The sequence below is a fragment of the Cheilinus undulatus genome, linkage group 18, assembly GCF_018320785.1.
Source record: "Cheilinus undulatus linkage group 18, ASM1832078v1, whole genome shotgun sequence".
In the NCBI taxonomy this organism is placed as follows: Eukaryota; Metazoa; Chordata; class Actinopteri; order Labriformes; family Labridae; genus Cheilinus; species Cheilinus undulatus.
The window spans coordinates 20,898,347-20,910,601 of record NC_054882.1 but is presented as its reverse complement, the minus strand read 5'-3'; the positions used below and the strand labels follow the sequence as shown (position 1 = coordinate 20,910,601).

At 41.8% G+C, this 12,255-nt stretch overlaps 1 protein-coding gene across 4 annotated transcripts in view; it reads left to right on the top strand.

Moving 5' to 3' along the window:
• evla (Enah/Vasp-like a) overlaps positions 1-12,255 on the top strand; it is a 66,575-nt gene that overhangs the window by 49,234 nt on the left and 5,086 nt on the right. For 3 of the 4 annotated variants that reach the window (XM_041812511.1, XM_041812509.1, XM_041812508.1), the window contains exons 4-9: positions 3,671-3,728; positions 3,932-3,990; positions 4,872-5,801; positions 10,564-10,817; positions 10,970-11,085; positions 11,335-11,362. In XM_041812511.1, coding sequence (XP_041668445.1) covers positions 3,671-3,728; positions 3,932-3,990; positions 4,872-5,801; positions 10,564-10,817; positions 10,970-11,085; positions 11,335-11,362 — 1,445 coding nt within the window. The remainder of the gene's footprint in view (positions 1-3,670; positions 3,729-3,931; positions 3,991-4,871; positions 5,802-10,563; positions 10,818-10,969; positions 11,086-11,334; positions 11,363-12,255) is intronic. The other variant, XM_041812512.1, reaches the window with a different exon arrangement.

Sequence of the window (12,255 nt, the reverse complement as noted above, 5' to 3'; positions counted from 1 at the left end):
AACAGTAATATTAGGAGTGGCAGACTGCTGACAGGAACTTTTGTGTCCATTTGTCATGTTTTACTGTTACCAGGATGTAATGAAATACTGAAATAGTTTTAGCATCCTGCCTCTTGCTATCTTAAATTTCTTTTAGCTGCTAACAGTAATATTTGATAGCAAGCTGCAGAATGCTTACATTTATATTAGTATTCATTTACATCATGTAATGATAGCAAGTGGCAGAGTGCCAACATTGTTATCATTCAGTTACATTCTAGCTAACAGTTATTTTAGATAGAAAGTGACAAAATGAAAACATCAATGTTAGCGTCCAGTTATGTCTAAGCTGACAGTAGTATAAGACAACTAGTGTCAAAATGCTTACATTAATGTTAGCATTTAGTGACATCCTATCTAACAGTAATAACAGAGGACCAGTGTCAGAATGCTAACATTAATGTTAGCATCAAGTAATGTCCTAGCTAACAGTAGTATCAGATAGAAAATGGCAGAATGCAAATATTAGCTGATGAGCGATGGCAGCTCTGACTTAAACTACAAGGTTACAGGCCTAAAAATGTTTGGGGTTTTTTTTAAACTAAAATGTAAAATGCAGTGTAATTTATATAGTCATTAGACGCAAAACCAGGAACACGGATATTGCAACATAATTTTTGCTTCAGATCTGAACATGAGCTCAGATTAGTGGCTTGAGTAAGAATATGGTGAATTATTGCCTTAAGCTCTTAGAATGTTTTCTTCATTTAGACTCCTTGTTCTTAAGTTTGTGTAAATTATACGTTGAATGTTCAGTTTTACAGGCAGAGACGTAATTATTATGAGACAGGCAGAGTTGAGCAGTGTCAGAGTGGGGGGAAACAAGACATCTGTACTGTGTTGCCTCTTCATTTGTGCATTTTTTCATTACAGTAGTTCCACTGCAAAAAACCAACCACCCATGTCAACAGTTAACAGTCAGTGATCCCAACATTAAGGAATCAAAAGGAGGAAGTATTGCATAAGGGATTTCCTATCTGACATAAAAAAGGAACATTTAGAGCTAAATTACCATGAATTTGCTGACTCGAGTGAAAAGCAAACATTACATTTGGAACAAATTTAAATGTTTAAAAAAGTCCTGTGTATTTTTGTGCAGTCCGACGGCACAGCTCTGCCTCATGTTGACTGCCCTCATCGCCCTGCCTGCTGCCACCCCCATACTCGAAACGGAAATATCACCCATGGGTGTTCTTAGTGTCATGGTGGGCGTTGACGTTTAATGACTGGTATTTTGGTGATATGTGATAAGCGTTGTCCCGGATGCTTCCTGTTAATAGCCGCCCCAGAATGAGGCTCTGACTCCGTTACCCAGTGGGATCCTTTTTTTTTCATTAGCTTTAGTTAAATGTGTTTTAATTCTATATTTGCTTGAATCTGTGTTTTCCTGTCATTTTTCCATTTGATTTAAATTGTTGACTGCAGTGGTTTACAGATGAAATTCCTGTGGTTGGCAACATGTTGAGCAAATTACATTATAAACAGCTTGTCTACTCCCCAGGGCAACATGCCTCACATGATGCTCACTGTCTGTTCATTCAATAAACACAGCTTCTCATGCTGCACTCACTACACATTACACCCTGTTGTTCTCCGTCATGTTATAGTAAACATTGAATGATGTTACACACATGTGTAAGTCATCCTTGCTAGGCCTGTTCTACAACTTATGATTTAAGAACTGTAAAGGGACTTATTTTATTGAGGTACAATAAAACTAAAGCTGCTTATGCTTTGATGTTGTGACATTCTATGTGAAAACACAAGTTTTGTAATACAGAGGGAAACCAATGAGAGAGGAACAATGAAAAATGGAGGATAGGGTTCTAAAAAGGTGATGATAGATAACTAGAGAAAGAAAGGTGAATCAAGGATAAGAATTTAATGAGGAGGGAGATGGTGAAAAAGAGGAAGAAATCACCAGGAACAAGGAAGCAGCGGGTAGAGGCAGGAAGGAAAAGACAAGAAGTAGATGAGCAAGTTTAGACAGAAAAGAGGCAAACATGATAGCAAGTGTTATAAAGACATTTCTAAGCTCATATACTTTTGATTTCCATCTTGTCGAGAATGACCAAAAAGAATCTGGATTTAATCAGATAATATCCCTTGAATGACACTGTGTGCTAAATTATTATGCTAGTGATCTTTTCTTGAAAATCTCCAAGGCTGCTGTTCAAGAAAATTTTGTTTTAGTATGATGTATTATTGAAGGCCTTGTGCTCTAACAAAACTCTTTTTGTTTGAATCTACAAAGTTTTCTGGTATCCTTTATCACAGACCACATAGATATAAGTGTACCACATTATTATGCAAGTCCTATTCAACTTTGACCATGGGTACAAAAAGTGACTTGACCAAAGAGGAGAAGAGTCAATTAGTCAAGAGTCTGAGCAAGGGGAAATCTACAAATGATATAGCCAAGAAATTGCAGCATGGCCACCAAACCATAAAAAAGATATGTCCAAAACAGTTAGGATGGAAAAAACCCTGAGTAGAAAAAACTTTACCAAGCTGAGAACTGTCGAGAATCAAACGAGAGGTTGCTACAAGATCCTTAGGTACCAGTATGGCCGTTTTTGAAACTGTGGGGACTTGATGATGTACCCAGGTACTTGATGTAGGACATTAAGACAAGTGGCAAAGGTCTAAAAGGCAAAGACAAGACCCCCACTGAGAAAAATGCATCATGAAAAATGGTTAAAGAAAGGGGGGTTAGATTGGACTTTGTACAAAAGTTTTATACAATTGTAAAGAAAACTGTTTTTTTTTTTTTTTTTTTTTGTAGTTTAAATACAGTTGTAGAAGATATTGTTTTCAACCAAAAAAATGTTTTAAAGGTTCCTAGTTTTAAGTTATATGCTCTTATCACCAACTTGCATAATAATTTGGCACGCTCTGCAGATTCTGCATTATTTAAAAACACAGCCTACTGTACTTTGATAAGCATATCATCCACACATTTGAAGAAATATACTCACTGTCTGAATTCTTGGTTAATCTGAAGATGGCTGTTAACGTAGTTTTAAAAATATTCACAAAAAAATGCAGCTCACATGATAATTTGGCATGCAGTGAAGTTTGTCAAAATGTCCACCGGGATAATGCAACAATTTAGACCTTTAGCTTTTTGTATCGTGCTTCGTGTGCATTTTAGAGGATGGTCTATATAGACTTTTTGTTTCGCCTCGTCATGATACACATGTATATCACATTTCATACCTATAGCTCTTACCCAGTCCCTGTCCTTAACTTACGTTTGTGGCCACCCTGGGGCCCCCCTGTATGTTGGACTTGCACAGTTCCACCAAACATAAGAATTTCCTCTGGGGACGATTTTGGGCAAAGTTTGAGCATGTTAGGCCCCCAGGGTCATTGCCCGGGCCCTAATAATGTTGTGCATTATTGCATTTTCATGTGGACAAAGATCTTTTTGAGAGCATAATTTGAGTGGACAGGATTATTTTGGAGGAAAAGCTCTGTTTTCAAGAATACCGACAAGGCCTAAAGCATATTCAAAGCTGAAAAATCCTTCAGCCTGTATTTAAGGAAGAATCTTGTGTTTTTGAGTGCTACTGGACTATTTTTAGAATGTATTTTTGTGTGGTTGACCTTTTTTCACCCTGTCTTTTAGGTCCAGTCGTCCAGCGCCAAAATGGGCCCTCCTCAGAGGAGAGCGAGGCACAGAGGAGGTATGGCACACAAACATGTAAAACTGCCACTGCATTACAGAAAAAAACAGTATTTTATTTTAAAGTTCAAAGATGATGGCTCTGACTAATTTCATAACAGTTCAGCTGTTATTCTTAATCACCAAAGGTTACATTAGTCAATTATTAGACTTTATTCCTTGAAAAAGGCTTGTCAGGAGCAGTGACATCCTAGCTTTTCACAGGATGATGGAGCAGCATCAGATGGTGCACAAGGAGAGGGAGCGACGAACGTCTGGATCAGGTGAGGCTTAAGCCAACACTCCCACACCCAGTTTCTCTTTCTTTCACACACACTACTCATGCTGCTCTGGAGATCCTCTGCATAGCGTTAGCTCAGAGCTGCACAAACACTGAAGGGAAAAAAACCTGCCGCAGAACATCCCGACTGTCCATAAACGACCTTGTAGGGTTGTCAACGGATATTTGCTCTTCTTTGTGGTGATGTGTAAATGAGGGAAGTTATCAGCATCGGGTCAGGCAGAGCACGCTTTACGTTCCCTCAGCAAACAGGTGGTTTAATAATTAATAAACACCTGAAATTCCAGTCCTTGACACGGTAGGTTTTCCTGGAGGTAAACAGGCTTTCCCTGCTGTGCTTTGTGTTAGTGTCTCCCGCCTTAGTCCCAGTCACGACTCCCCCGGTCTGTACGCCCTTATGCTTTTTTATCCATGCACACATATAAATGTTCAAGTCTGCCCCGTAAGCACACATTCAGACTTAAACATCCTCCTTTGTCCCTGCTGTCAGTGGCGATACCAGTACCCTCCTGTCCCTGCAACATGCTCTACTGCCATCTCTTTCTTCCAGCTACTGTTGGGGGGAAATGCCATATGCTTTCTGACCATGGCTCAGTCATGTTGCATTCTGCTGCTTGTTATTTTTTATGATATTTTGATTCTTTCTTATTTGCAACTGGCTTCTGTTTTTTGGATTGCTCCTGATTTTCTCATCTTTTACTTGCTTGGTTGCTCAGTTGGTTGCTTTTCATTCTTCTCACGTTTTTCTCTTTTCTGTTTTCCTTTGTTTGTTGCCCTCCTTTCGTCCTCCTCTTCGTCTGCATCTCCTCTTCCTCTCTCTCTCTCTCTCTCCTCTCTCTGTCTTTCTCTCTCTGCCCGTCACAGTCGTTTCCACTCTCCAATATAAAGTCTCCACCCCTCCCACCCACCCAGACACTCCACCCGAGTACAGACAGTACAGGGCTAGCACACTGCCACCCTCCTACGTCCGCGTGGCCTCCTCCTCTCCTCCCTCCTCCGCCTCCTCCTCTCCCTCACAGGAGAAAGAGGCGGGGGCTGCTAGGGACAAGGCCCAGCTCTCCTCCCAGCTGTCCACCTCGCTCGCCTCCGCCTTTTCCCCAGTCCAGGCGGGAGTGACCACCCAGGGCCGACAGGTCCGTCAGATCCCCCTGTCTCCCCCCACAGCTGCCCGCCACCTCCACCTGCAACAGCAACTGCAACAACAAGACATCATGCTCCCCCCCAAACACGGCACCTGGTCCGCCTCCCACTTGCAGCAAATGTACGCTCAGATGCCCCCCTCCTCCTCCCCCCCAGTCATGATGGCTATGCCCGTGAAGCAGGGCATGCCCCCACAGCCTGCCCTCCCCATGGCTCACCCCCTGCCACCCCTGAACCCCAGAATGAAGCCCCCACCCCTCGACCCCAGTGCAGTATCGGGCCCTCACCAGTACCCCCAGCACCAGCCTCACCCTCACTCCAATGGCCAGCCAGACGACTCCTACACTCCTCACTCTCAGCACCTGCCACTCACCCCGCAGTACTGCGAGGCCGTCCCCCTGCCTCCACTAATAGGTCAGACAGCCCCAGGCCCTGCCCCCCAGTACCCATCCACCTTCCACCCTCAGCAGCAGCAGCATCCACCACCACCACCACAACAGCAGCAGCAGCAGGTGTACAACCAGCAGGCCCAGCCCCCCACCACCACCACCTCCTCCTCCTCCTCGCCCCCCTCTTACACTGCCATGTCTGACGGGGGCTCGCCCAAGAAGACCCCCTCCCCAGTTCCCCAGCAGGCCTCCATGGCCAGCAGCAGTAAGTATGAGGAGGAGAGAGGAGGAGGTAGTCTCTCAGCAGAGGGATGTTACATGTGTTCGCCGTGTTTGTGTCTATGTGTGTGTGTGTGTAGGGGAGTGGGGGGTTATATATGTTTCAATAATGTTACACATGAACAGTAGAAAAGGAAACTTCAGTCAAATTCACTCAGTTTCTTTAAGATGAGAGAACTATTAACAATGACATGAGGACATTTTGGGGCATCACATAAATCCCACAACATCTTTCAAAAATCTTGTTTTTATTTGTATTGCTTCAATTCATAACCAAAGTTATATCAAGACACTTTACAAAGAGGGCAGGCCTAGACCGTACTCTCTGTTACATTATATGTAAGGAAGACCCAATATTAGGTGGTCATGAGCTCAGCACTAGGTAACATCTAGCACAGTTACAGTGGATAGGAAAAACGTCCTGTACCGAGCAGAACCCAACTTATATTGAAAAACCATCTGCTGAAACTTTGCTGGGATTGTGAAGGAATGGAGGTAAATGCAGAAAGATCGATGAGGGACATACGGGGAAGGGGAAGAGGGATGCAGAAAGAGACATGGCATGGAAATGCAGACAAAGAAGGGGGTGCAGAAAGAGACACAAGTGAAATTCAGAAAGAGATAAGAGGGAAATGCAGAGAGGGGCAGTAAGGAAGTGCAGGTTAAAAGAAGAAGAAGGGCAGAAAAAAGGTGAGGGAGATGCAGAAAAGAGAGGAGGAAATGCAGAAAGCTCAAAGGAGAGAAACAGTGACGAGGGGATGAAATAAAAAGAGAAACATGCAGAAAAAGAGAGATGCAGAAAGCTCATTGGGGAATGCAGATAATAGAGAGAAAGAAGAGGCAGACAGAGCAGAGAGGAGGGGAGGGTTAGAAAAAAGAAGGAGATGCAGAGCAAAGAAGAGGGAGAACCTAAATCTTACATTTGGATATGCAGACAGAGCAGAGGCAGACAGAGCAGAGGCAGAAAACACTTCCCTCCATGAGACAGCTCGTGGAGCGAAGTGTAGACAGGTAAGAGGGGGATGCAGACACTGGAGAGGAAGATAAAACAAGAACAGGGAGATGCAGAAAAGAGAAGGAGGGAGAGGCAGGAAGTTCAAAGGGGAAAATTCAGTGGGAATGCAGAAAAAAGGAAAGAGGTGGATACAGAAAAGAGATGTGGACAGAGAAGAGGCGAATACAGAAAAAGGTAAGAGGGAGATCCGGATCCACAGAGAGGAAGAAGCAGAAAGAGTGAAGATAGAGGGAGATGCAGAAAAGAGAGAGGGGAGATCCAGGGAAAGAGAGAGAGGAAGAAGCAGAAAGAGAAGAGGGTGATGCAGAAATAGAAAAGAGGAAGAAGCAGACCATGTCTACCCAACCTCGTCTCGAACTAGAAAGGCAGTACAGTTTGTTTGAATCAAAACCAGATCTCTGTTTTTTTAGAGACCAGCTAGTAACATCGCCTCTTGCATGCAGAAATCTGAATTTGAGAGTTCATCAGAAAGTCAGGTATTTTGCAATCAGAAAAGAGAGAATTGAAAAGAGGCAAACAAAACAACAGATACTAATGACTGGTTTTAGCAATAGCATCAGTCAAATCTGACTTATTTAGGAGTCCAGCTCCGTGTTTCACCATCCATGCAAAAATTCAAATGTACTTACAGCTCAACTTAAACATCTTCAGAGACTATTGGACAAGAGAGGCAGCACTGTAACAGACACTTCATCTAGAAAAATTATTTTCCCTGATCGGTCAAACGAAGTGAAAATGTCACATCTGCATAATATTTTAATAGTATTTTGGTCAGTTTAGATATTGTGCTCTGTCGAGCTGAACCGTGTATCTCTGTGGTGCAACTAACAAAAAGCACAACCAACTAGTTTTAGTGTAGAGTTTATTGTTGACAGGCCATGAATTACGACAGAATTTACTCATACCTGCTGCACGAGGCCAAAGGTGCTTAACTGGCCTGCCTACAATCCTGACTTGTCACCTCATGAAATAAACCAGTAAATTACAAAACTTCAAATACATACTTTGACAGAACTATTCAGCTCACTGTTGTCAAATGCTCATCAGTTTCCACATCCAAAATAAAAGCACTAAATATCAGACATCATGCAACAGGAAAACTGAAATTTGCAGGGCAGAGAGTTAAATGTTTAATGATGCGTTGTGCACTGTGTGTGAGATTGCAAGACATCTGATACTCAAGGGATGTTAAGACAGGCTGTAACCAAAAACTAAGAACAAAACGCTGACTGTGACCCAGCATGAACCTTAGCCTCAAAGATCCAAATACAATTCAGAGATCTTTAATTACCATTTATACTTAAGTCCCTCTTAATCTGGCATGCCAAATGTCTTATATGACCCGCTCTCAACTTACAGGCAAGTAAACAAACCCTAGAATCTGAGCATTGTTGACTGCATCTGACCTCAGTCCAGCTAAAGTCCTGAAAAAAAAAAACCTTGATGAAAATCCCCCAAAACACCAGTGTCATCAGAGGAAATACCATCACTATACATGTTGGGCAGAAATTAAACTTTTTTGCCCTTATTGAACACAGACAAAAGTAAACTCCACCTTTGGCAGGAAGACAACTTTTAAATAGTCTTGCACCAAGTTTGGACCAGAATCTTTCACAATGAGCTGCTTTGTGAGCCAGTTAACGATAGCAGGAGATTGTTCACAGGTGATAGTAAATGTGCATTTACAAGATTAAATCAGCGAAGAAATTAGACACTTGCTTTGTCTGTGAGGGTGGCAGAAGGATGCAAGAATTTTCCTCTAGCTATAAAAGATAAGACAGGTGGCAAAGAAGTATGCGGGGTAAGGCTAAGGTTGGAATTGAACCAGTGTTAATTTCATTGATTAAAACTATGACTAAAAAAGTTTCACAGCCTTTTTTCATGGGAAAAACTAGACTAAGACTAGCTAAATATAGATCTCTGATGACTAAAACTGACAAAAAGTAAGTTTAGTTTCCATCAAGATGACTAAAACAAGACTAAAATGTTATTCAGTTTTCTTCTGGCTTTTGAAATCCATGAAGTTTATCCATTTTGGGTAAATCTGTCAAAATACATTTGTAGCTTTTCTGCCTCTCAGCTGTAGAAAGCAGGGATCCCAGGTTTGTCAGGGTGCATAGAAGATACTACCATGATTTGGTACCAGATTCAGGCAAGAGAATAAATGCTTGGACTGAAAGTTAAGACTTAAATGTAAGGACTTTTTATGGACTAAACCTAGACTAAAACTATAAAGGATAGAAATGACTAACATGTGGCTAAAACTAAAGGTATTTCATCTCAAGACTAAGACTGGTACCAAAATTTTAAAAAGCTGTCAAAATTATCAGTGAATTGAACCCAGTGCTTTAAGGTAAGTAAGGTCATTCTATTATAGATAAAAGCTTAAAGTCCCTGTAAAGTTAAATCCAAACTTTGTGTCTTAACATACTCGATATGTTAGATTTAGTTTGCTGTAAATATGTAGGAACACTTAGATCTATGTGTGATTGAATTTTTGATTTAGGTTTTTAGAAAGTTGTTCACTTCTTTCCTGTCTTGGTTGTATTTGAGCAAGGTTAATGTAGGAGCCCATGACATCCCCAGTCCCTATGGGGATTTACCCCACTCCCCCAATGCTACAATGATTTAAAATCACAGAGCAGTTCATCTCAGTACAGTCTGTTGTTAGCTAATGACATTGCCTTCATTGAAAGATAGCTGCCAGCTACATGCTTTTTTTTTGTTCATTGTGAGGTAAATTTTCCAAATCTATTATCCACGGTGGACTACAGGCCAATGAAAGTATCATAATGGAGAGATTTGTACCAGAAAACAGTAAATTTAATCCCAAAATGTTTTGTTTTTGCTCTGGCATTTTTAGAAATTCTAGGGGATTGAATGGGCGTCGCTTCAGCTAATTCAACTGACAAGCCCACACCAGCTTAGAGCAGATTTTACTGCCTCATTTTTCATGATTTTGAAGCTTAATCTTGTAAAGTTAAAGATGTTTGTCACGACTGTGATTTAGCCAGTTGGTTCATAACACAGTGGCATGTCATACAACAAACCTAAACTACAGAGTTTTTTTCTCACTGTACAGGGACTTTTATAGAAAGTTGTGTTAAGTAACTTTCTGCTCTAAAGTCAGATGACCCTTTATAAAAAAAAAGGAATAACATAAACAACACATTAGAGAATGACTTTACCATTTAGACTGGTGTCCATGCAGGCTAACCTTTCTGTTCATTTAAAAATGTCCCCTAAGTCTTTCCGTAAGCACTTGACCTGGCCACGAGTTAACCTTTATGCCGTCATGAAGTTGCTTTACTGTCACAAGGTTTAGCTGCTGTCAGCTATTAATATTTTATAAGCACACTCATGATCAGAGAGGATTTTTTATTGGTTTATTTGGCTGCCAGTTTCGCTTCTTTATTGGAAATATTGCCAACATAGGCTGTGAAAATGAGCTGCTCTCACAAATGATTTGAGTTAAAAATCTTAAACCCACAGCTATGCTCCTCATTTGTAATTACTAAACTGAAAATATTCTTCTCTCCTAATGTCCCTCACTCCATACACTCACAAGTGCTGTGCTAGTGCTGCGAAATAGAAAGTAGTCCAGTAGTAGGCAGTTGTTTGGTGTTAGTTTCATTGTTAGATAGTCAGATGTTTTTTATTGCTGCCTCCCATGGGGAAAAAAATCCATCGACCACTACAGCTATTAACCCATGCCAAACTTTGCCCCTTCCAGGCCCCCCTGTCTCTGCAGGTCACCCTGCTATGCTCTCTGTGGCTCCCCCTCCAGCCTCTGCTCCAGCTCCCATGGCTGGTCCTCCAGCCCCTCCACCTCCACCAGGTCCACCGCCCCCAATGGCAGTGCCCCCACCTATGCCCCCTCCACTGCCAACTGGTGGAGGGCCTCCTGGGGGGCCGCCAGGGGTCCAGCACCAACCCTCAGGACTGGCTGCGGCACTGGCTGGAGCCAAGCTGCGTAAAGTACACAGGGTGAGACAGGGTTTAAGCTCAGGAGATGAAGATCCAGTGTTTCTGGTGTTATCTGATCAATTGTTGAAGCTGTGATGTTTGCGTATTTAAGGGTGGGGGTAGATAAATACACCACGACACAAAACACACCTGAAACCCACTGTGTTTCTCAGGACGAGAGCAGTCCGCCAGGGTCTGGTGGCAAAAGCGACTCCAACCGGTCCAGTGGGGGCAGTGGAGGAGGAGGGGAGGGCTTAATGCAGGAGATGAATGCCTTACTAGCTCGCAGGTAAAGCAGCTATACAAACACACACCCTTCACCTTTTCCTCTATTAATCATGCAGAGAAACACGAGAAAATACCTGTTCTGTCAGCCCTTCTGTCAACATGTCACTCTTCCTGGTTGGGCTTCACTTGCAGTTAATGGACTTCTGCAGAGAGAAAAGCTTGTGTACTGTTGTGGTGTTTACATATGTTTACATAGTCACTGAAATGTCTGCATTTGCATCTCACCCTTTCCTTTGTTTCCCGTTTTCAGACGGAAAGCTTCAGAGAAACCTGATGAAGTAAGTCCTGTGCCAAAAAGGAACTATTTTGATACTTGGGGAAATTGTTAAATACAATTTCCACCTTTTAACAAAGTCTCCAATGAAATTAAACACCTGTGTTTTGCTTTGGTCAAAGTGCATATGGACTTAACATCAGAGGAGGTTTTTGACCCTGTATAAACCAGCTCTAAACAGCTTTTCTCAGCCTTTCTCAGTCCAGCCTTATGTCGTTGAATCTGAGATTCTACCTGTCATAGATGTTTACTTTGGCTACACAACTGTGTTAATGAAAGAACAACTTTGTATGCAGACAAAAAGCTACTGACGCTAACCCGACCACATGAACGAAACTAGTTTGTATGCAGGCCAGCTGCTAATGTTACTAACATTGCTAGCTTGTTCCTAATGTTCAGTGAAACACAAAACATACTGGTATTTTAAAATACTAAAACTCGAAGATTTGCCACACAAAGTTGGTTCCGATCCTCAGGAGGGCTTTTGTGTATCAGTAGATACTCAATACCCAAATATATGTCTGAAAATATGAAAAAGTGTTGCTTTTTTGATAGTATGTAAGTATTATTTGGAATGTTCCACAACATAAGACTTGCAGTCAGTTAGCCTAGCATAGAACACTGACTTAAAGCAGAGGGTAAAAGCCTCACCTGGGCTAAATTCATTATAGCAACACCTCTAAAGCTTACTTTTCAAATAAGTAATAAAGCAAGTGAAAAGCCAAAAACCTGATTTGCAAAAACTAATTACAAGGTGTTAGCAACCAAACAGTCTGCTTACAGAAAAAAGCTCGTCCTCCATGAAAAAAACATCTAAGGTAGCTAAGGCTAGAGCTAACAAGACTACGTTAGCTACATAGATAATGTAAAACGGCAAAGTACATCAATCCTGTCCAT